This window comes from Dipodomys ordii, unplaced genomic scaffold (assembly GCF_000151885.1).
Source record: "Dipodomys ordii isolate 6190 unplaced genomic scaffold, Dord_2.0 Scaffold7, whole genome shotgun sequence".
NCBI classification, from domain to species: Eukaryota; Metazoa; Chordata; class Mammalia; order Rodentia; family Heteromyidae; genus Dipodomys; species Dipodomys ordii.
Window position 1 is genome coordinate 13,234,334 of NW_012267223.1, and position 23,249 is coordinate 13,257,582.

A 23,249-nucleotide genomic window follows, 5' to 3' on the forward strand; every position below is an offset into this window, starting at 1 on the left:
GCAGATCCAGTACAATATTCAGTGACACAGTCCCTCTGGCCTTATGTTTTTTAAGACGGTAGAGGAGTTTTTGTATAGGAGATAGGTTTTTGTTCATGTCTTTCTTCCTCCCCTGTCTCTTATGTATAATTTAGGCTTTCACATAACAGCTGTTTCCTTGTACTCTGGAACAACTTACTATTCATTTTCATGTTCAAATGGGAGCTAAGTGTGTGGGAAGGACTGCTTCCTACCCTATTCTATCTTTGAAAGACAGCCCTAGAAGTGTCTTCTACTTTCGTTTATTGTGGTCTTCACACAGCACTTTTTGTAATCTTCACATAGAAAGAGCTGCTAAGGCCGGCTTGATTAGTTAAGTGTGGATGGATAAATTGGACTTTAGGAGTCCTGCGAACTCTGCACTTTAGCATGACCTGGGTTAGCTGACAGGAAACCCAGCACAAGCCCAGTTGATCTCTTGTCCTAGAGAGACAACATCAGGACTTCTTTTCCCCTCAAACTCTTCTAAAAGTACAGACTAGGGAGAAAAATCAATCCTGTTTCCATCTATAGAACTCTATTTGCCAATCACAAATGAATGGAAGAGCCCTAAACCCAGAAGTCAGATTATAACAGAGCCAGCCTACGTACTAAGAGTGTATATCTTTGGATTTGCCCATCTCAGCCACAGATGCCACCAAGAGATTTGCATGTTTGAATCACTTCTCTCAGACATCACGATGACACAAAAGCTTCTTTGTAAGCTGAGCTGGGAAGGTAACTGGCAAATCTAGCCTCTCCTCCTCTTGAAAAAAAAAAAAAGAGGGTCTTGAACCAGTAACCTCTGGATTTGTAAAGTCTAAAACACTTGGAAATGGGTAGAGACACAGTGGGGCAGGTTTAGGGTTATGGTACTGGCAACCGCAGGAATTAGTAGTAGCACAAGGATAGCCGGTGGTGTCTCCCTAAAGCATGCTGCTAAGTATTTCCGACACTGGGGACACTGGACCTTCAGGGCTCATCTCTGGGCCCGAGGGGCTCCGCAAGCGGCTGCGGCCTGCAGGAACAGGGCTCAAGCTGGCCCAGGGCTTTGCGTCTGGGCCCAGCCGGGCCCCTGCAAAGGCCTGGGCGGCATAGATGCGGTGGGTGGGAGGAGGCGGCCTGGGGTCCTGGAGGCGGCTCTTCCGCTCCTCTGGGAGGCTGGCCGCATGGGCTAGAGGCAGGCCCCTGGGCCCATCGCCCCCCGCGGGTCCCGGAAGCGGCTTAGCCTCCCGGGATTCCTGGGATGCGCCACTGGCTGGGGAGAGGTGTTGAGTGTAAACGCCATCCGAGAGCGACAGCGACTGCGTCATCTCGCTGTGCATGCGCAGCCAGCGGTGGTGGCGACTGAAGCCGCCGTAGTGCTGGTGCTTGCCGGGCTTCCGCTTGCCCAGAAAGCCTAGCGCCGCGGGCCGTGTGCCCGGCGGCGCCATCTTGGTGTGATTCTTGGGGGCGAAGCCCGTGAGTGACAGGCCATGGAGGACCTCGGTGCACGCGTGGTCTGGGTCTGGGCCCGGGGCCCGGCCTTGCTGCGGGTCCTGGCCCGGCCCCGCCGGAGGCTTCATGTCATGAATCTGAAGGACGTCGGGGGCGCTGCCGCTGAGGCCGCTGAGGGCCTGCTGGGCGATGTCGTGCGAAGACAGGTACACCAAGTCCAGGTCTCGGGGGCTGAGGGCGTCGCTGGAGTCGTAGTCGCTGTCGGTGGGGAGGAAGACTTCCGAGCAGCCTTCTTCATCAGAGCCGGGCTGGGACTCTGCAAAGCCAGGGACACGTGTCAGACCACGGGCCAACTCTGCCCTAGCAGCCGCCTCACGGGGAGGCCTGGGCCCTGGGTCTGCACTCCGGGGCCCCCCGCGCGCGTGCTTTAACTCCTCTGGTCACCTGAAGTTATGGGGTTATCATGTTACTTTCCTGTGTGGGGGCTTGAACCTAGGGCCTCGTGCCTGCTAGCTTGCTTGGCTAGAGCTCTACCGCCTGGGCCATGCTTCCATCCCTGCTTGGTGGTGGTGGTTTTGGAGCTGGTATACTTTTCTGACTTGGCTCGCTTCGAGATCACAGCCTGTTGAGCAGCTAGGACTGTTAAGTGTGAGCCGTTAGTATCCCAGCTACTTAATACTTTTGAATATTTTCATTTAGCACAGATCCTCGCCAATTATGCAGTGGGCTTCTAACCTTAGGTTCAAGGAGAGGGACTGACAGGTCCCAACTTAGACAATGATGGAGGAACATTGCTTTGTTCCCTCCACCGGTTTGTATTATTTTCTGGGTACAGGTTCCCAGAGATGAAACAGGAAGCAACAGTGAATGTTTTTCATTCCCTTTGCTTATTTCAGAGGTGAGTTTTACATTTGGCAGATTATCAGGACTTTGAAAATGGGAGGGAGGAGTGGCTCTCTGCCTCCTTGCTCTCTGATCTTTTCTGATGTAACTTTTGCAAGTTTCTTTGAGCTTCAGTTTCCTTATCTATATAGTTGTGATGATGATGAAATTTACCTATGGGGTCAAAATAATCGCTTACATAGTATAAATACTTAGCAAATTGCCACTTGTTTAAAAGGCAAAGCAGTAAGGTCAAAGGAATAAAACAAAACTAGAAATAAATTCAGAGACAGAAATAAACCTCAAGGTGTGTACTGTAATGGCCATTAGTGAACTGGTTTATATCTGTAGATATTTTTTCATTGACTGTAGTGATTGCTCACATCCCACCCCTGGTACATTTATGTATTACAAGAATTACCTTCATTACTTTGGAACTTAGCCTGTAGTAGGCACTTGGTGAATATTGTACTTTTAAATTTTGAAAATGTACAATAGTCTTAAAGAAAACAATTTTTATTCTATAAAACTGAAGCAATGCCAATGAGAAATTCCCAGAGGATTTTAAAGTGGTATTTAATATACTGATTTGAAAATCATATGGAAGAGAAAATTTATGAGAACAGCTAACTTTTAAAGACACTAATATGGAAGATTCCATTTTACCAGACACTAAAACATACTATAGACCTTTGGTCATTAAAAGTTTTCAATATTGGTATAGAAATGGCCAGATTTACAGAATAGGAAAACAAAGTCCAGAAATAGTCAATTTTGTGTGATAACTTAACATATGGAAAATATAACATTTCAAATTGAGGAGTGAAATAGATTACTTAGTATACAGTTGAGACAACACTATTTTGAGAATTAGAGAAAGTCCTACCTCATGTATATATATATAAATTTCATATAACAAGCAAGCCCCAAACATATTAAAAGACAATATGTTTATAATTTTGGAGTGGGAAGTTCTTTTTAAGCAAGATGAAATACCAGAAGTCATGAAAGAATGAAGTGACTGATAAGTGGCTGATAAATGTGACTACATAAAAGTTTGATACTTTATAAAACAAATGATAGTATAAACAAAGTAAGGCTAGTGATAGGTTGTAATAAGAGAATACCACATATAACAGAAAATTAAGCTCCACAACAAAGAACTATTAATCAGAGTACATTGCAAATGAACAGAAGATAAGAACCAAGAGTTGGGATAATAATTAATATAAATGGTCAATAGACATTCTGTTCAAAATAGGTAGTAATTAGAGAAATGGAGTTGAAACAATGGAGCATTTTACCCATTAGATTAAAAAAAATAGTGGTAATCTCACATGTTAATGATGTGTAGGAAGCTAGGGACTCTCATATAATGATGGGGAGTATAAATTGGAACAGTTCTTTGGACAGCAGTTTGGCAGAATATATTAAAAATGTGTACATCATTGGTTCTTTCAAGTCCTTTTTTGGATATCTGTTTGAGATATTGTCACTACATGCACATGGAGGCATTTACAAGTTATGTACTACAATATGATTTACAATAGAGTAAAACTAGATATCATCTCATGGTTGAGAATGATGTGAAAGGAAGACTTAGAAGCACAAATACACCAAGAAAAGTAGTTTACTTGTAGAGCTTGGCAGGGCAGTTCATATTCAGAAAAACTGGCTTGTTGATAAAAAATGCAACAGATAATTGAAAACACCTCATCAGGTTACCCGATTATAATAAATCTTTTTATAGTAGAAAATCAAGAAGTAGTGCTGTGGCTCAAGGTGGTAGAGCACTAGCCTTGAGCAAAAACAGCACTCAGGCCCTGAGTTCAAGCCCCATGAACAACAAAAAGAAAAAAAAGGAAAAATATAGTAGAAAATCCGACACAATTGTTATAGGAATATTGAAAAATTCAAGTATGAGTTTTTTGGTTTTTTTTTTTTTTGGCCAGTCCTGGGGCTTGAACTCTGGGCCTGGGCGCTATCCCTGAGCCTCTTTGTGCTCACAGGTAGTGCCCTTCCACTTGAGCCACTATGCCACTTCTGGCTTTTTTGAGTTGTGTTTTGGAGATAAGAGTCTTATAGACTTTTCTGCAAGGGCTGGCTTTGAACCACAATCCTCAGATCTCAGCCTCCTGAGGAGCTAGGATTACAGGTGTGAGCCACTAGCACCCAGCTTAGAAATCTTATTTTAAATTTTGAATACTAATCTTTTTCAAGACTATTAATAGGACACATCTCTTGTGATGTTGGATAGTAGCAGCAGGCGGGAGCTCCCAGTTAACCATGAGATCATGAGGGTAGGCTGCTGATACTGTGTATATACTGTGTTGTTAACCACCATATTGCTGGTTAACCAAATCTAATAATACCTAAATGAATCACTAACCTTTTCAACTGATGAACATTACCCCCATTGTAAGTTGAGGAGCATCTGTTCTTGATGTTTTAAAATTTTAATTTTTTATTATCTTATTTGTTTCAATTCAGCGTGCCAATTTCTGTGTTAAATGTATCTTGATCATTGTGATTCTTCCCATTATTCTCCCCTCATATCCATCCCAACCCCACCCATTTGCTCGTTTTTTAGTTCCATTTCTATATATGTATATTGAGTCTTATGACTATCTTTGCCCTTTATTCCTCTCTCATTCAGAACATTTTGTGTGTGTGTGTGTGTGTTCTAGTCTCAGGGCCTGGTCACTATCCCTGAGCTTTTGTGCTCAAGGCTAGCACTCTACCATTTGAGCTACAGTTCCACTTCCAGCTTTTTGGTGGTTCATTGGAGGTAAGAATCCTATGGACTTTTCTGTCTTGGGCTGGCTTTGAACTATGATTCTCTGACCTCAGCTTCTTGAGTAGCTAGGATTATAGGCATGATCCACTGGCACCCAGCAGAAGATAGATTTTATGAAAGCAAATAAGATGCAGGTTTAACCAGGTGCTGGTGGCTCATGCCTGTAATCCTAGATACTCAGGAGGCTGAGATCTGAACATGGTGCAAAGCCAGCCTGGACAGAATCATCTATGAGACCCTTATCTCTAATTAACAAACAAAAAACCATAAGTGGTGCTGTGTCTCAAAATGGTAGAGTGCTGGCCTTGAGCAAAAGAGCTCAGGGACAGTGCCCAGGCCCTGAGTTCAAGTCTCATGACTGACAAAAAAGAAGATACAGGTTTATAGGGGACAGAACATTTTATTGAGATATGATTAGTGAAATACTATGTCATATCTTACGTTGTTCCTTCATTCCTCCATCCCTATTCTCTGTCTCTACTAACTTCAATGAAAACAATTTATACTAATTTTTCCCTCAAGATGGGCTTTGAATAATAAATATTCAAATAATGATAACAGGATTATAAATGACGAGACAGAAGAAACAGTACAAATAATTTCATTTGACTAAAATGTGGAATTTTTGGGAAAATGAAGCTACTCAGCATGGGTGCCAGCAACTATACTCATAAATTTATTTTGGAGGAGTGATGTCGATCCAGATGCATTGTACTCATAAACTGCTTTGTTGAATGACATTCATGTAAAAATTACTTAAAGATAATAAAAATATTAAATAATAAATTTATCTTGGAAAAGTAAGTTTACTTTTGTATATGAATGCAGCTTTATTAGTAATAGACTCAAAATCTACCCAAATATCCTTCAGTGTATGAGTTGTTAGCTGGTGGCATGTCCATGCTATAGGACATTATGAACGAAAAGAATTCCATATACATTTATGATATAGTTATGATGAAGAATAAATTATTGGTTGCTAGGATACAGATGAGAGAGATGGGTAAAGATATACAAGTTATAAAAGGGCAAAGGGAGTTTTGTCATGATTGTTGCAGTTGAGTATCTTGATCAATTATAGTAGTGATTACACAAGACTGTATCTGTAATAATATTACATAAAGTTGCACATATGCCCAGCGCTGGTAGCTCATACCTGCAACCCTAGCTACCAGGAGGCTGAGATCTAAGAATCATGGTTCAAAGCCACTGTGGGCAGAAAAGTCCCCCATGAGATTCTTATTCCCAGTTAACCACTGAAAAACTGGAAGAGGAGCTGTGGGTCAAAGTGGTAGAATGCTAGTCTTGAGCAAAAGAGCTCAGGGACAGTACCCAGGCCCTGAGTTCAAGCCAACAACCGGAAACAAAGCTGCACACGTGAGTCCATCCACACGACTCTGTGTGTGTTCACACACACAATGACTGTAAGGATAATGGGAGAATCATTCATATAAAAATCAGGTTTTTGGATTTTTGACAGTGTTTTGATTTTTGATGTATAAGAGTTGTATAAAATAAGGGAGAGACTGAGGAAGGGGTACAAGAGATTGCCTGTATATTTCTCTGCAATTTCCCATGACCATAATTATTTCAAAGCAAATTGTTAAAAAAGGGGGAAATTTAATTTTAAGACGGTCAGGGCAGAACCACAGGAGAATATTAGATGCCTTAGTGGCAAATGTACCGTATTTTGTAGTATAATTATTAATTAATCTTGAAGAATTGACAACAACTGTAATTTAGGATAGTTGCCTAGCAGGTAAGATTTAAACTCTACTTCATATACAAGAGATAACAGGAAAACCAGCTTAGAAAGTTGTTTATACTATACGCTTCCTCAGCATTTTTCTTGTTTGGGCTATAAAGTGAGCAAGAGCAGTGGTTGTGTTGAGAAAAGTAGACGTCTAGGAAAGTTATTTATTCCAAAATGTCTCCTGAGCATGTATCTGTAATATTCAGTCAGGGTTCCTGTCTTCAAACATCTCATAGACAGTAGGTTGGACAATTAATTAGAAAATACATAAGATTATTTTCAGAGAATATAAGTTATGTGAACAAAATGAAAGTGAACTTTAGCTAGTGAGTAATTTGGGAAGAAGATTATTTCAGTTAGGAGGTAAGAAGCAGCATTTCTGCAGAAATGAGAAGTATAAATGAAACCTAGTGATCAAAGGCAGTCATCTTTGTGAAAGTTTTACAAAGAGTGTTTCAGAAAAGAAAGTTCATAGGTCTCAAAAGTTACTAGGTTTCAAATAATGGTTTTTAGAAAGATGGACATAGTAGTAAGACAGAGGAGTTAAATTGTACCCTGAAGTTAGACTGGGCAGTAGAAGGGATGATAAATTTAATTCAGGATGGGTTTAACTTGAGGAGGTTGCCAAAGTATTTAGGAGGAGAAATGGAAGCCTGGTGGGGTAGCAAGGCTGAGGGAAGATCTTATGGAAATGGAGAAGAAAGAACCACCGATGATTGAAGATATAAGTGGTGAAGTTAATAAATATAACAAGATACTTGATCATGGTTTGAGCCAGGGTTAGTATTGTTTCTTAAAAAGGTGGAAGGGCATATTCCAGAAAGGAGGACATGACTAAGGATGACAACACAAACAGTAGGTTAAAAGGAGAAAAATGAATAAAAACTTGGGCTGAATGACTGGCTTTTCTTCTTAGCCTCCTTTCACACTCACACTTCTTCCTCTCTTGTGCATGCTAGATGGATGCTGAAACACTGAACCAAATGTCCAGCTCTCATATTCTTTCTTTTTTTTGTGCTGGTCCTGTGGCTTGAATTGAGGGCCTGGGTGCTGTCTCTGAGCTTTTTTTTTTCTCTTTCAAGGTTAGTGCTCTACCACTTGAGCCATAGCTATACTTCTGGCTTTTTAGTGGTTTATTGGAGATAAGAGTCTCATGGACAGTTCTACCCAGAGTAGCAAGTATTGTGGGCATGAGCCACTGGCAACTGGCAACTCATATTCTTTAAAAAATTTTTCAGGCTGTACCTTTTCCCATCTTTAAAGGGGAAAATCAGGCACTGCAACCATTACGATCTCATAATTTATCGGTGGTTTTTGATGGTGACAGGATGTATGTCCTTGGAATGATAAAGAAGAGAGGTTAACTGAAGATTAGATATTGGGCTTGAGGCTATGTATGTGCTTAGTGGTAGAGTTCTTGCCCAGCATGCATGAAGCGCTGGGTTTGATTCTTCAGTATTACATAAACAGAAAAAGCTATAAGCAGCTCTGTGGCTCAAGTGGTAGAGTGCTAGCCCTGAGCAAAAGAAGCTCAGGGATAGTGCTCAGGCCCTGAGTTCAAGCCCCAGGACTGGCAACAACAACAAAAGAAATCAAACAAGAAATAAGATGCACACCAAGAATTCATAATTTTCTTGAGTTGAACTTTCTTCTCCATTCCTATGGTCACTGATCTCTGTTAACTAATCTATATCTACTTGATAATATCCATCATACATAATAGTAACAATATCTGATATTTCCTGAGTACGTATTGGGTGCCAGCTATAATGGAGTGTGCTCTAAGTGCTTATAGTTCCTATTTTGCAGATGAGAACACTATAACTTCAAAACTTAATAACATTTTTGGCCAGCTGCTGATGGCTCATGCCTGTAATTCTAACTACTCAGGAGGCTGAGATCTAAGGATCACAGTTTGAAATCAGCTGGGGCAGAAGAAAGTCTTTGAGGTTCTGACCTCTAATTAAGTGCCAAAAAGCTGGAAGTAGAGCTATGGTTCAAATGATAGAGTGCTGTCCTTGAGCAAAAATGCTCAGGAAATGCCCAGACCATGAGTTCAATCCTTAGTATTGGCACACACAAAAGATTAATAAAAATTTGAAATGTACACAGCTAGTAAGTGGCAGAATTGGCACCCTAATACAGATTGGTGTCACCCTAAAGACTTCCTATACTGTTACCCACTTTAGCATTTCTGTGGGCTGACAAAACTTCCAAGGACAAGAATCTGATTCATGTAATCATACAATTCACTCATAAATAATTAGTTAAATTCCTCTGTAAGGACTTTTTTTTTTGCTGGTAGTACTAGGTTTTGAATTCAAGGACACTTGTTATTAGATTTAGGGGATAATCCAGGATGTTTTCATCTCAGGATCATTAATTATATCTGCAAAGACCTTATTTCCAAATGAGATAACACTGACAAGTTACAAGGCATAGCACAGAGGCATATCTTTTTTTGAGGACACCGTTCAACCTACCATAAGACTGTTGGTAAAAATGACTATACCTAGAAACTATCACTGAGGAATTTGTAACATTTTCTATTTCCTAATCAGTTCAAGCACTTTGCATAGTAGTTTCTGTCTTTATCTTTCAGTATACAAAGAGAACGCTTATTGTTTGGAAAAGATCAAGGAGTATATAAAGTTTAGAATATCAGCTTCAAAGATGTGACATTCTAATATTTCAGTGGAATGTTATATTCTAAGAGCTAGTTTCTTAGCTAGGGCTTTCTGCAAATGGAGTTCATTGTTCCTTTAACTTAGCTCTGGTAGCATTTTATTTAAATCTATGTTACTGTTATTATTTATTATAAATTATCCATTTTCATGTTTAGGATTTTTCATTGGACTATAAATGTAGAGAGTATGTACTATATCTTATTTATCTCTGCTTAGGAAATATATAAGTTAATCAGTGAAGGAATGGACTAAGGGACAAATCAAAGAAAAGTATGTGTAGAATTTTCTGTATTTCCCCTAACTGATCTGAACATAAACATATGAACATGAATAAATGAACATCTGAACATGATCGTGGTGACCTGCCAATTAGACTGTGTCTAATCATCCTTGTGTTAGCCTCTTACATGATAGAACACATGGAGTTAAAATGAAATTGAAGCAGATACTGAAATATAGGAGCATAAAGAGTATTGAGATTTGATTGTCTCTTAAAAATAATACTGTAAGTACCAAAAGAATTGAATTTACTTAATCTGCCATAAAATTCCTAAAAATAACTACCAATTTAGTTTTGAAAAGAACAATTGTCTTAAAATCAGACAAACTTGGGTAGAAGTCCTGTCTTGCTCATTATTTTATGTGTGATTCTGAGCTAGTCACTTAGCTTTTCTGAACTTTTTTCATCTGTAGCACATATATAATTATATTGAGATTTTTTAAAAGATATGTAAGTGCCTTATATATAGAAGGTGTTAATATTATTGAGGTCCTTTCTATTCTTAATAGAACATATCTAGAAAACATAGAAGATTTACTAAAATAAATTGTATCAAATATATCTCATGCATTGTTTGTATGCTTTTTGTGCTATTGGAAATTAAATTTATTCTATAGTCATGCCTCTAGTTCATAAGAATGCTTTTAAAAATAAAGAAAACAATGCTTTCTGAATGGTGTTATGTTGATGATCTAATCCCTTGCTGTATTTCCTTTCCTCTTTTTTGTTGGTACTGGAATTTGGACTCAAGAATCTTGTGCTTGCTCAACTGGCAAGATATCACTTAAGTCATACTTCCAGACTGCTTTTAACTGGTTGTTTGGAGATGGAGTTTCTTGGACTTGGTGCCTGTCATGGCATCAAACCATGATTCCCCAAATCTGAGCCTCTGGTGCCTAGTATGAAATATTCTTTTCTTTTTAACCATACTGGGGTTTGAACTTAAGACCATGCTTGATAGACAGATACTCTTCTACATGAGCCACAACTCTAGCCCTCAATGCTGTTTTCTAGCTATATTTAACAGTGAATTAGTATTTACTGGAATTCCTCCAAATGTGAGAGACAGGAGATAAATCAAGAGAAGACCTACTTAAAACTGTACAGCTTTAGTGAATAAATATATATACATATGTATGTATAAATATGTATGTATATATATTTATATATTCATATGTATATATACATATTATCTTGTTGGTTCATGAGTCCCACCTAGGAAACACTGCCCTACTGGGATTGTAAATATTTGCTTGCATTGTGGTTGTATTAGTTATTATGAGACTTAGTGGAACCTATTGCTTGGAGTGGTATGCTCTTCTCAGAACAGACTGGGAAAATCTCCAGCATGCCAGCCAGGGCACTGAGTAGTTTCCAAGGACTTAGGCCACTGCTTCTCCCTCCCTTCCTGGAACAGAAGGAAGAATGCAGCTTCCATCCACAGAACCAGGCCATATGCTCCATTAACCATTGCAGGCTCCTTGCCCAGATACTATTTTAGTAAACCTGGTTATGCTCCTCAATTTCCCTTTGAGGGCTTACTAGACAGGCCAGTAAGGATAGAACCTTGAGTTTCTCCTTTGGTTGACATGGGAGCTGCTTGATGAAAGTTCTGACTGTAGTACTAGTGCTGGCTTAGTGCTTGACCTTCTGGCCATTGTAATGGATGTTGCAACTATGAGTGAGGCCAACAACAGCAGAGTAGAGTTGATGTTGATTTTGAGGACATTTCAGGAAAGAATAATTAACTTAAAGCTCTTGTTTTTTTTCTTAATGGTAAGGATATGTCAGGGCATACAGAAAAGAATACATTATATTTGCCCTAAATCTGTGATCTATATTAATATTTCTAATGTATTATATTGTACATATTTACATATGTGTGAAATATATGTATTTATGTATGTACCTATCTATCTCTGTTTCATTGAAGTTATATAAACTGAGTAGAATTTAATTTATAGTTTTGTTTTAAAAAAATGGACTCATTAAATCTTAGGTAGAACCTCAGAATTTTGTTCACCTTTTAATTTCCCTAGAGAAATCGTATGTTCAGATTCCTGTGAACTTTTTTGAACTGTTTGGCTTATGCCATAGTATTGTTAGCACCATCTGGGAAAAGGTTACCAGGAAGATTTTACATTTGGAAGATCCAGGATAATCCTCAAGTACCTCTGAAGAAACAACACCCTCTGCTCTCTGTTGCCCCACACATGTGTCACTAGGAGAGAAGCATCAGCATTGGAAAAGAAAATGCTGCCACCTGTGACCGTTGTACCCACAGAAAAGGGTGGGAGAGAAAATACCCATGCAGTGGACCAAATCATTCCACCCCCTGTCTTGAGCTGCCTGTACTAAGTGCCAACTTTCCCTCTTGGGTCTTTGGTAGATGCTTAATTTTAATTGACTCAGAGGATTTGTACTTTTCGCTTTGAAAACCAAACAGAAACGGGAAGTTAAAGAACTCTACTTTGTGATAACCTCTGTATTTACAGTTCTTCAGGCTATTAGAATTTAGAGACACCCTACCCAGAGAGAAGGACTTGTACTGAAAACTTTGTCTTGAGAATAATCCAGTGGAATACTCTTTAAATTGTATTTTCTATCCTTTTATAAATAGTTTCCATACAAATCAAAATGGTCACATTTGTGGAGAAGGCAGGATATTCAGGGGTAGATTCGTGGAGAAGGCAGGATATTCAGGGGTAGATTCCTTTGCTCTAAAATGATTTTGCTTTTATCAAGGAATAGGACACTAAATCCCCCCCCCCCCAACAATGCTTCCCTGCCATTAAGTTTCATTTGTCATTTGCTATCCTTCTAACTTTGGTATTTCACAGCCCATATAATCATGGCTTCAGAGAGATAAACCCAAGGGAGAACTTTTTTGTTGTTGTTGTTGTTGCTGGTCGTGGGGCTTGAACTCTGGGCCTGGGCGCTGTCCCTCAGCTCTTCTGCTGTAGACTAGACTAGAGCTCTACCACTTGAACCTCAGCCCCACTTCCAGCTTTTTCTGCTTATGTGGTGCTGAGGAACTGAACCCAGGGCTTCATGCATGCAAGGCAAGCACTCTGTCACTGAGCCAACTTCCCAGCCCGAGATAGCGGTTTTAAGAAAAAGATTGATGAGATTGGTGATAACTCACATTTTAAGTTTGAATGTAATTGGCCAGATTCTCCCAGTGGGTAATATATGTAGTCCCTCCTCAGGCCAGTGAGGAAGTTCTATGGCAGAGAGAAGGCTACCCTCATACACAAAAGAGGAGCCTACTTGGGACACTGTGGCCAAGAGATTAAACACGGGGGAAAGCCTGTGAACAGAGGGGGAAGATGAACTGTGAAGGCAGAGGTAGAATGAAAGAGTTGTTGATGGAATTATATGAACTGCTGAACATCAGAAGTCGTGTATTTCCTGCATTAAAAAATCATTCCAGTCCTGTAGTTCTCTAGCTACTGGTTTCCCTCCCTCTTTTCTTTCAAGTAATCTGTTAGGCTTCCACTTTTTCCCTTGACAAACTGCTCTCAAGATTACTGATGGCTTCCTTGTTGAAAAGAGCAAAACATCAGAAGATTTACAGTTGTTTTATTTAACCTCTCTTCATTATTTGGCACCCTTTAATTTCTGTGACACTACTCTCTTATTTTATTTTGTTTCTATGGCTGTTTCTTATTGGTCCAGTCTTGCTGTTTTGTTCTACAAGGCTTCCGGCATAGTCTTCTCTTCCTGTTTTACCTACTCTTTCTAGGGAAACTCAGGCATTTTATTTGTTTCAAACATTATTTGAATGCCAACATGCCAACATAGCTCAATTATCCTTCCTGGGCTCCAGACTTCATTATTCTTGTTTTCTTTTTATCAGAAACTAATTCAAATTCAACATATCCAGCTACCCAAGCCTATTTGTAAACCCTCCATTTTTACAAATAACATCATGATACCCTGAGATACTCCTACTAAACACTTGTTACTAACTTTGTTAATAACTTCCTTTGTTAATAACTTCCTAATTGTTTTCCTTGCTTCTAGTATTTTCCCTCTATAATCTCTTCACACAACAATAGATTTCATTTTAAAGAGTCATTCAGATCTTATCAATCCTTATAATTTCTAATTGTCTTCTGACACAAGTAGGAAAAAAAACCCCAAACTTTATAAAGGGGACTATAGAACCTTTCTCTTCAACCTCTACTGTGTCTCTCACTACTTACTCTTTTATTCACTCTGCACCAAGCACTTCAGCCTTCTTTCCATCCATAATCTACCTTAGGGCTTTTTGCTGGATTTTTTTAAACCTGGAAAGTTTGGGCTGGGAATGTGGCTTAGTGGTAGAGTGCTAGCCTAGCATGTGCAAAGCCCTGGTTCTATTCCTCAGTACCACATATACAAAAAAAGCTGGAAGTGGTGCTGTGGCTCAAGTGGTAGAGTGCTAGCCTTGAGCAAAAGAAACTCAGGGATAGTGCCCAGGCCCTGAGTTCAAGCCCCAGGACTGGCAACTAAATAAATAAATAATAAACCCCTGGAATTCTCTAACTCTAGATTTTCTTCTGTGATTGGTTCAAATATCACTTTCTTAGGTAAATCTCTGCAGGCCATCCTAGTGTTCCACATCTTTCTGCCTGCTCCCATGAGAATTTACTCTTTCATATTCTACATTGGAGTTTTCACCCTCTGATAGTATCTTTTTTTGTTTCTATTTTTATTGCTTGTCATTCTTTCCAGATAGTTTTATAGGAAGCAAGACTTTGCTTTATCATTATATCCTTGCCAACTTGAAGAGGACTTGACACATAATAGACAATCAATCAATATATATGTATATACATATGCATAATACAGATATATGTATACATATATTTATATTTATTTGTTTGTGCCAGTCCTGGGGCTTTAGCATGGGGCTAGAATGCTGTTGCTGAGCTTTTGTGCTCAAAGGTAACATTCTACCACTTGGGCCATAGCTTCACTAATAAATATTTTTAAAAGAGAAAGAAGAACAATGTTTTTGGATCCTGAGTTTCAGCTAGCCTGTATATTTTCTGAATTACAACATAGTTGTTATAATCTGTTATCTCTGACTTTAATGCTCCCCTTTTCCTCTTTTTATACTCAGTTCCCTCTTGTCCAGGGTAACAGATTCCTATCACTGTCTCCAAGAAGTTCACTTTGACCTTCTGTAGACCTTTGCCACTCATATCCAATCACCAAGTCTTTTTGTTGTTGTTGTTAATTTATTGATCTTTCCCAGCAGACTAACTTCTGGAAGAGATCATATTTGATTTGTGTTCCCAGATCAGTGGAAGTTTGTGAAAATACACTCTAGAAACTGTTTAAATAATTATTTTGTTGAATTAGTTGAATTTCTTTGATAAGCTGTCTCATAAATTCTTCCTCTTGCTAACTTTTGATTTTTAGGCAAAACTTTGAAAAATATCACATACAAACTTGCTTATAGAAAAGGTTCATAATGCTATTAAAATTTTTAATAATAACAATGAAATTAAATATATGAATAATATATTGTCTATTATATTTCATACATCTCTGATATAGATTGTCTTATTCACTAATAACGCATTAAGATACAGACGTATTACCATTTTACATTCTTGGAAAATAAGACTCAGATGTAGTATTCTCAGCACATATAGGTAGTAAGACAGCTAGGATTTGAATCCAGAGCTTTGATTTCTAAGCTTAAACTCTTTCTGCTACACCATACTGCCCCCTATGGGACAAGCCTACATATTGGGATTGCTTATTAAACTATTATGAAAATTGGAGCGTTTTTGAACTCTAGAATCAAGCCAGGTTCTTTAAATGGCTCTCTTTAAGTTAAATATATATATTTATTTTTGTGCTTGTACTTAGTCTTGAATTTGGGGCCTAGTGCTGTCCTTTAGCCTTTTTGTTCAAGGCAGGTACTCTACCATTTGAGCCACAGCTCTGCTTCCAGCTTTTTGGTAGTTTATTGGAGATAAGAGCTCTTTCTACTTGGATCTTCAGATCTTAGCCCCCTGAGTAGCTCAGATTACCTGTGTGAACCACTGGTGCCTGGCAAATGGCTATTTCTTTAATCAACTAGAAAAATGATACTCATCTCAAAATGCTCCAGGAAAGAATGTTATGCAGTATTCCCTATACTTAGGGTGCTTTTTCCTTGCTTATACATACAAAGGTATATTGTAGATATTTGTGTTAGCCTAGTGAGATTTTTTGCTAATTATATATTTCATGTAAACTCAAACTTAAATTCCACAGGAGGAGATAGATAACTTGCTAAGTATTTTCATCAGATTGATAAGGCTAAGTGACTTACTTGGCCTCAGGTTCAGCGTTGTAGTTTATGGAAGCTTTCTCTCATACATTCTCTGTGCTAGCACATTGGTGCCATGTAGATAGGGGACTTGACTTCACCTCACACCTCAGATGAGACTTGCTTCCTGCCTCTCTGTCTGACATTGAGCCTGTTCTTGCTAGTTTGGTCAGCTTCTGCCCAGTGAGGGCTGACTGCCTCATGTGGCAGTCTTCATTCTGCGCCTCTGAGTCTTTTTTCCTTGCTTCATGTATTTTATATATTGGAAATAGTGACTAGAACTGGACTGAGACTTCCTTTCTTTTAAGTGGAGCTGATCTCAGGTCATTACCCTAGGTTCTTCCTATGGTTTAGTTTCTTCTGTATTTCTACATTCTTACCACTCATTGAACAAAGAACTTCATCAGTAGAGGACCAAGCATCTAGTGACTGAATAAAAGAACTTTAGGTATTTTTAGATTTGTCTTCCGCTCCCCTGTAAAAATTAGCATATATTAATTGTACAGATATTTTAGTGAATTATTTACATACAGGCATGTAATGTGCTTGGATCAAATTCATGACCTTTGTTACTCTCCCTTATTCTCACCCCCAGTTAAAACATTTTATTTTTTTGCCAGGCACCGGTGGTTCACACCTGTAATCCTAGCTACTCAGGAGGCTGAGATCTGAGGATCACTGTTCAATGCCAGCCTGGGCAGCAAAGTCCATGAAACTCTTTATCTCCAATAAACCACCAGAAAACCGGAAGTGTTGGTGTAGCTCAAGTGGTAGAGTGCTAACCTTGAGCTGAAGAACTGAGGGACAGCGCTCAAGCCCAGAGTTCAAGCCCCACAACAGACCAAAAAGAAAAAAAAAAACAACAAAACAACCAAAAAAAACCCCACACTTTTTCTTTTTTTGTCAGTGGTGGGGCTTGAACTCTGGACCTGGGCGCTGTCCCTCAGCTCTTCAGCTCAAGGCTAATGCTCTACCACTCGAGCCACAGTGCCACTTCTGGTTTTCTGGTGGCTTATTGGCTATAAGGGTCTCCTGCTTGGACTGGCTTTGAATTGTGATCCTCAGATATCAGCCTCCTGAGTAATGAGGATTACAGGCGTAAGCCATCGATGTCTGGCTTTAAGTAATTCTTAATGATTTTTGTACGTGTGTATGAATATTTAGGTCATAGTCACCTTTCTTTTCCCCTCCCATCTCCAGCTGGTTTCCACCTCCAATAGTCCCCGCTGCTTACCACTCACTGCTTTTCGTCTGTGCATCTCTGGGGATGGAGATGGTGATGGAAGACAGTCTATATGTGATGATGTAGAGCTGATTTTTTTTAGATGATGCTCATCCAAGGGGTTTATCAGCTTAGTGATAGGTAAGCCAGAAATTGATTGTTTGTATCTTGCATATTGTAGAGCATCCATTATCCATCTCATTTCACGCCACACTTCATCTATTTGCTTTAGAATAAAATGATAAAAGTTATCACATAGCTATTAAAATAAGGAAGTTTATGCCAGGCACAGTGTTTCATGCATGTAATCCCAGCTACTTTGTGGATAAAGATCAAGAGGTTCACAATTAAAGGCCAGCTTGCACAAAAAAAAAACGAGATCCCCCAAATATCAATCAGAAAGCTTGGCATCTATGTTAGATGCATTGGTAGGGGGATTGCAGTTAGAGGTTGGCCTGGGCAAAAACGCAAGGCCTGACCTAAAATTAACTCAAGCAAAAAAAGCGGTGGGAATATGAGAAGTAGCCTACCTACCTAGTAGTTCAAATTGTAGTACTGGAGAAATAAAAAAAAAGCACATTTTCCTGAGAAAGTTTTAAGTGAAAGTCAATACTTTCAAAATAGGTATTCAAAGCCAGAAAACACCTCTTCTTATAATTTCTTGTGTTTTGCATATTTTCTCCTAAGAAACTACGCCTTTGTCATTTGGTGGAAATAGAGGAAATTCCAGTTTTGTTCAGTTCTATAATAACTTTTAGCAAGTCACTGTACCTTTTGAGCTTTAGAAAAAAATACCTCTTATGGTTACTGTGATAATTGAGTAAAACAATGAATTTCAATATGTTCTGTGGTCCTGCAGGGTTCATTGCTCACACATACCAAATGTTAACTCCCTTCATTTAATGAAATATTCTTTACTGGAACAGTGTGGGGAAGGGAAATAGTAAACTCTGAATTTCAGAATGCTTGTACCTATGTTAAAAGAAAAGAAGGAACTTTATTAAACTTACTGCTTTAATACTATAACTGCTTCTAAAGAATAGAACAGTTTAAATAGCTTATTCTTCCTTATATTTATTTATTAATGCATAGTCATTGTACCAAACCATTTTCATTGTAATATTTTGAATGCATATTTAAGTACTTTGATTAAAATCACCTATTACTCTTATTTCTCTCCTCTCATTTTGAAACATTTTTAATGGGTTTATTCTATTTTGTACATGTGTTATTCTATTTTCATATATATATATATATATATATATATATGACTTCAGTCATAGTTACCTTCCATTCACCCTCTCTTTTCATCTTCCTCCTCCCACTAATTCTCACCCTCAATGCCTTTTTCATACTTAATCACTTTCTGCCTCCAAGGTCTAGATTCTACGTATGAGAGAGAACATAGGATATTTGTCTTAGTCTGGTTTATTTTGTCTAACCTGCTGATAGCCATTTCCATGCATTTTCTTATAAATGACATAATTTCATCATTCTTAATAGCTGAGTAATATTCTGTTCTGAACCTCCCATGCTTTCTTTATCCATTTGTTGTTTGGTGGTACTTAGGCTTATTGTATACTTTAGCTATTGTGAATAGTGCCGCTAACTTATATTACTTTGATCTATGCTGGTAATGAGGCTTGAACTCAAGGCCTTGCACTCTTACTTAGCTTTTCACTTAAGGCTAGCACTCTACCACTTGAGCCATAGCTCCATTTCCAGCTTTTTGTTGATTAATTGGAGGTAAGAATTTCTTGAATTTGTCTTCCCCTGCTGGCTTCAAACCTTGATCCTCAGATTTCAGCCTGCTGATAGCTAGGATTACAGGTGGGAACTACCAGTGTCCAGCTCTATTTTTAGTTTCTTGAGGAATTTCCGTACTGATTTCCAAGTGGCTGCACTATTTTACATTGCAACCAACAGTGTATAAAGGTTCATTTCCCCCGAATTTTGCAAATATTTGTTGTTTGTTTTCTTGGTAGACGTCATTTTGACTAGGATGAGATGGAATATCAGTATTGTTTTGATTTGCATTTCCTTTATTGCTAGGAATGTTGAACATTTCTTTGCCTATTATTTTGACCATTTATACATTTTTTTGGAGAACTGTCTGTTTAATTCATTTGCCATTTATTCAGTGGATTCTCTTTTTAGTGCTTAACTTTTGGATACCTTTATATACTCTAGATATTAATCCTTTATCTGATAGGTAGCTAGCAAAGATTTTCTCCCATTCTGTAGGTTGCCTCTTGATGTCCTGTAATAGTTTTCTTTGCTATGCAGAAGTTTTTAACTTGATGCCATCTCACTGTTACTTCTTGCTCTTATTTCCTGGGTAACTAGAGTTGTATTCAGAAAGGCATTACCTATTTGTATATGTTCAACAAGAGTTTTCCTATATTTTCCTTTAGTAGTTTCAAAGTTTTAGGTTTTACACTAAGACCATTGATCCAGTTCATATTGACTTTTTTTGGGGGAGGGGGTCGGGTCGTGGGGCCTGAACTCTGAGCCTGGGCACTGTCCCTCAGCTCTTCAGCTCAAGGCTAGTTCTCTACTACTTGAGCCACAGCGCCACTTCCGGCTTTTTTCTTTTTGCTTATGTGGTGCTGAGGAATCGAACCCAGGGCCTCAGGCATGCCAGGCAAGCACTGTACCACTGAGCCACCTTCCCAGCCCCTCATGTTGACTTTTGTACAGGGTGAGAGATAGGGATCTTATTTCAGACTTCCATACTCAGCTGGTCAGCTTTTAATCACCTTTGTTGAAGATGCTATCATTTTCATGGTTTTTTTTTTTTTGGCACCTTTGTCAGAAATCAAATGGATGTAGGTATGTAGGATTATTTCTAGATCTTCTCTTCTGTTCATTTGGGGTGTGTGTGTGTGTGTGTGTGTGTGTGTGTGTGTGTGTTGTGTGTTTGTGTGTGAGTTTGTGTGTGTGTGTGTGTGTGTGTGTTTTCTGGGCTTGAACTCTGAAGGTAGATCTGCAGTCCTATTCCCCAGAATCCATGAATATTACCTTATATGATAGAAAAGTAAAAATTACCTTATGTAGCAAGAGATGTGATTAAGTTAAGGATTTTGAGAGAAGGAGGTATTTGTATCAAGTGAGACAGAGGCTTGGCTTGGTGGTGAATATGTGTAATCCTAGCTACCCAGAAGGTGAAGATAGAAAGATCATGAATTCAAGGTTAGTTTGGGCAGGGTCAGAGACCACATACCAACACACACACACACACACACACACACACACCCACACCCACACACCCACACATACAGAGAACATAGGTTGGGGACGAGACCTCATACCAACACACACACACACACACACATACAGAGGACATAGGTTGGAGACATGGCTTCAATTGTAGAGTACTTGCATGCCTGAATACCTGGGTTCAATCCCCAGTACTTAAAAACAACAACAACAAACAAATGCAAAAGAGGAAGGGGCAGATACAATAGAAAGAGGCAATGTGACAATAACAGAGATGGAAGTTTGTGAAGGAATGGCAACAGCCACCAGAAGCTAGAAGAGGCAAAGAAAAGACTCCCTAGACACTTCTGAAAGAGTGGAGTTCTGCCAGTGCATGAATTTCAAACTCCTAATCACCGTAACTGTGGGAGAATAAATTTCTTTAGTTTCAAGGCACCAAGTCTATGCTAATTTGGTATAGCTGCTTTAGGAGATGGATATAATTATTAAAAATAATCTACCAGTTCCCTTTGGATAAGACTGCTCCAGTCTCTTCTGAACATCAATAGAGTCAGTATAGAATTTTTTCTAGAAATTGCTTCTTAATTTTTCTCAGTGATGAGGTGTACAGGTCTTAACTGAAGAAAAGAAAATCCATAGGTACAAGGAGACCTGTGGATTGAGTTTAAAGGGACTTAGCTTGGTAGCTTTACATGATGTACAATTTTTCACCCATTTTACTTTTTGTTGTTATAAAAGTAACTGACAACATAATCCCCACTGACTTTAAGGTTCAAACTCAGCTTCTAAAGACTTGCTGACACATTTTTTAAAAGAAAGATCATTAACTCTCTGTCTATTGATAGTTCTGCATCCATTTCTCACCTTGCTCTTTAAAAATTTCACTTTTCTTCATATAAATTATGTCCCTTTCCCTTCTATCTAGCAAGATAATATTTTTATTAAGATGTAATAGTGATTGGTTTTCTCATAGCACAGCTACAAGGTGCTTGAGGGGATGACAGATTGGCTATATATAATGAGCTATGTCCTATTACAGCTTAGGAGCATTTGAAACATTACAGCATATAAATTATGTCCTAATTGCTCTTTAGGCTTTAGCAGCTCAAAATATGTTAAGACTCGGGTCTCCTAGTTTGACATTTTTCTTTTCTTCCCTCCTTCTCTTCTTTCACTTACTTTGATGTTTCTGCTGTGTGTACTATTTGAAAACTGTGTGTGCCTTATCAATGATTCTTATCCTCTCTTCCTGACTGCTCTCTTTAGCTTTTTTTCTAACTGAATTTACATGGACTCCCTTGTTCTTTACAATGTTGTGTTTTGTGCAATGAATTCCTCACTGTCTTAAATCTGGAGTTAAATGTTCCCATGACTGGTAGTTGCCTCTGCAGGTTATAGTCTGTGGTGGGTAAGTTGTGAAAACCAATGGGCAAATGGCAACTACTGATTTTGAGAGAGGGGGGGAGGAGGGGAAGGAGGGGAAGAGGGAGGGGGAGAGAGGTACAGACACACAGAGAGAAACTAAGAGGTCAACATAGTTAAGGGAGAGATAAAAATTGAGTTATAGTTATCCATATGATGTTGGGTGGAACAAGATGGTATATAGAAAGCTAAGGGTGCAGGGGAATAGTTTGGTTTTACCCTGCCAAAAAAGCTGTTTTTTGAATTCTTTGGGAATTAGCTTTTATACATGTGTATGTGTATCTGGCTGGATGAAAAGAGTATAGAGGGGCTCTCAAGGAGACCAGAGGAGGTGAAAACTTGCCAAGATCCTGGCCTTGCCTGTCTTTAGCCCTTTTAAAGTTATGATGTAAAGGAAACAGAAAAAGTTAACAAAGCCCTATGCTAAGCAAACCAGAAAAGAAGAAGGGTAATAGGAAGTGAAAATGGAGCCTGGAACTCTGGGAGGAGTTAAAGACTACCACAGAATGAAGAAAGAGTAAAAAGTATTGGATTCAGGGAGGTTTAAGTGGAATAAGACAGTCACACAACTTTAGGCATAGTCAGAGGAGTGTTTTTCTGAAATATTTCTGGTTTTTAGGTTTTAAAATGTTAGAGCTGACTAGGCCCTTAGAAGTTATCTAGTCAAATGCAAACATTTAACATATGAGGAGATAACTCCCTCCCAGGACTTACGAACTGTTCATTGCTCAAGAGTTTATGAGTAGATATTGAGATCTAAAATAAGTGCTTCTTGACTTCTAGTTCATGATTCTAACTGGGCATCATTGTCCCTTACTGGCTCAAAAGATAAGCTCTGGCTTATCTTCCATATCTCTCTATATCCTAGTCCTTTCCTACCTTTCATGTTCCATTTTTACTGAAAATGAAGTAAATAAGTGTTTAAACATGTTAGTTACCACATTCTCAGGTCAAGAGAACAAGTAATTTTTTGAAAAGTCATTTCCTTACTCTGGGAAGTCATTTAAAATACTTAATTTATAGCATGAGAAAATAGAATAATCCTGAAGATTTGTTTGCTCACTACTTAGCAATATTTTGTTCCTAAATACTTCAAAAGATTCAATCTTTGCATATTCATATTTCAAAGGGGTTTTCCTTCTTAGTTATGAATGAATTAATACAGAATTTATTGTATGTGCCAAGCACTTTGCTGAATGCTTCCCATGCATTTACTCAC

At 38.7% G+C, this 23,249-nt stretch overlaps 1 protein-coding gene across 1 annotated transcript in view; it reads right to left on the minus strand.

Moving 5' to 3' along the window:
* Positions 1 to 944: 944 nt before the first annotated feature.
* Positions 945 to 23,249, minus strand: part of LOC106001690 — a 28,507-nt gene continuing 6,202 nt past the window's right edge. Inside the window, exons 3-4 of the mRNA XM_013036705.1 lie at positions 17,402 to 17,615; positions 945 to 1,771 (exon numbers count right to left, since the gene is read on the minus strand). Coding sequence (XP_012892159.1) covers positions 945 to 1,771; positions 17,402 to 17,615 — 1,041 coding nt within the window. The remainder of the gene's footprint in view (positions 1,772 to 17,401; positions 17,616 to 23,249) is intronic.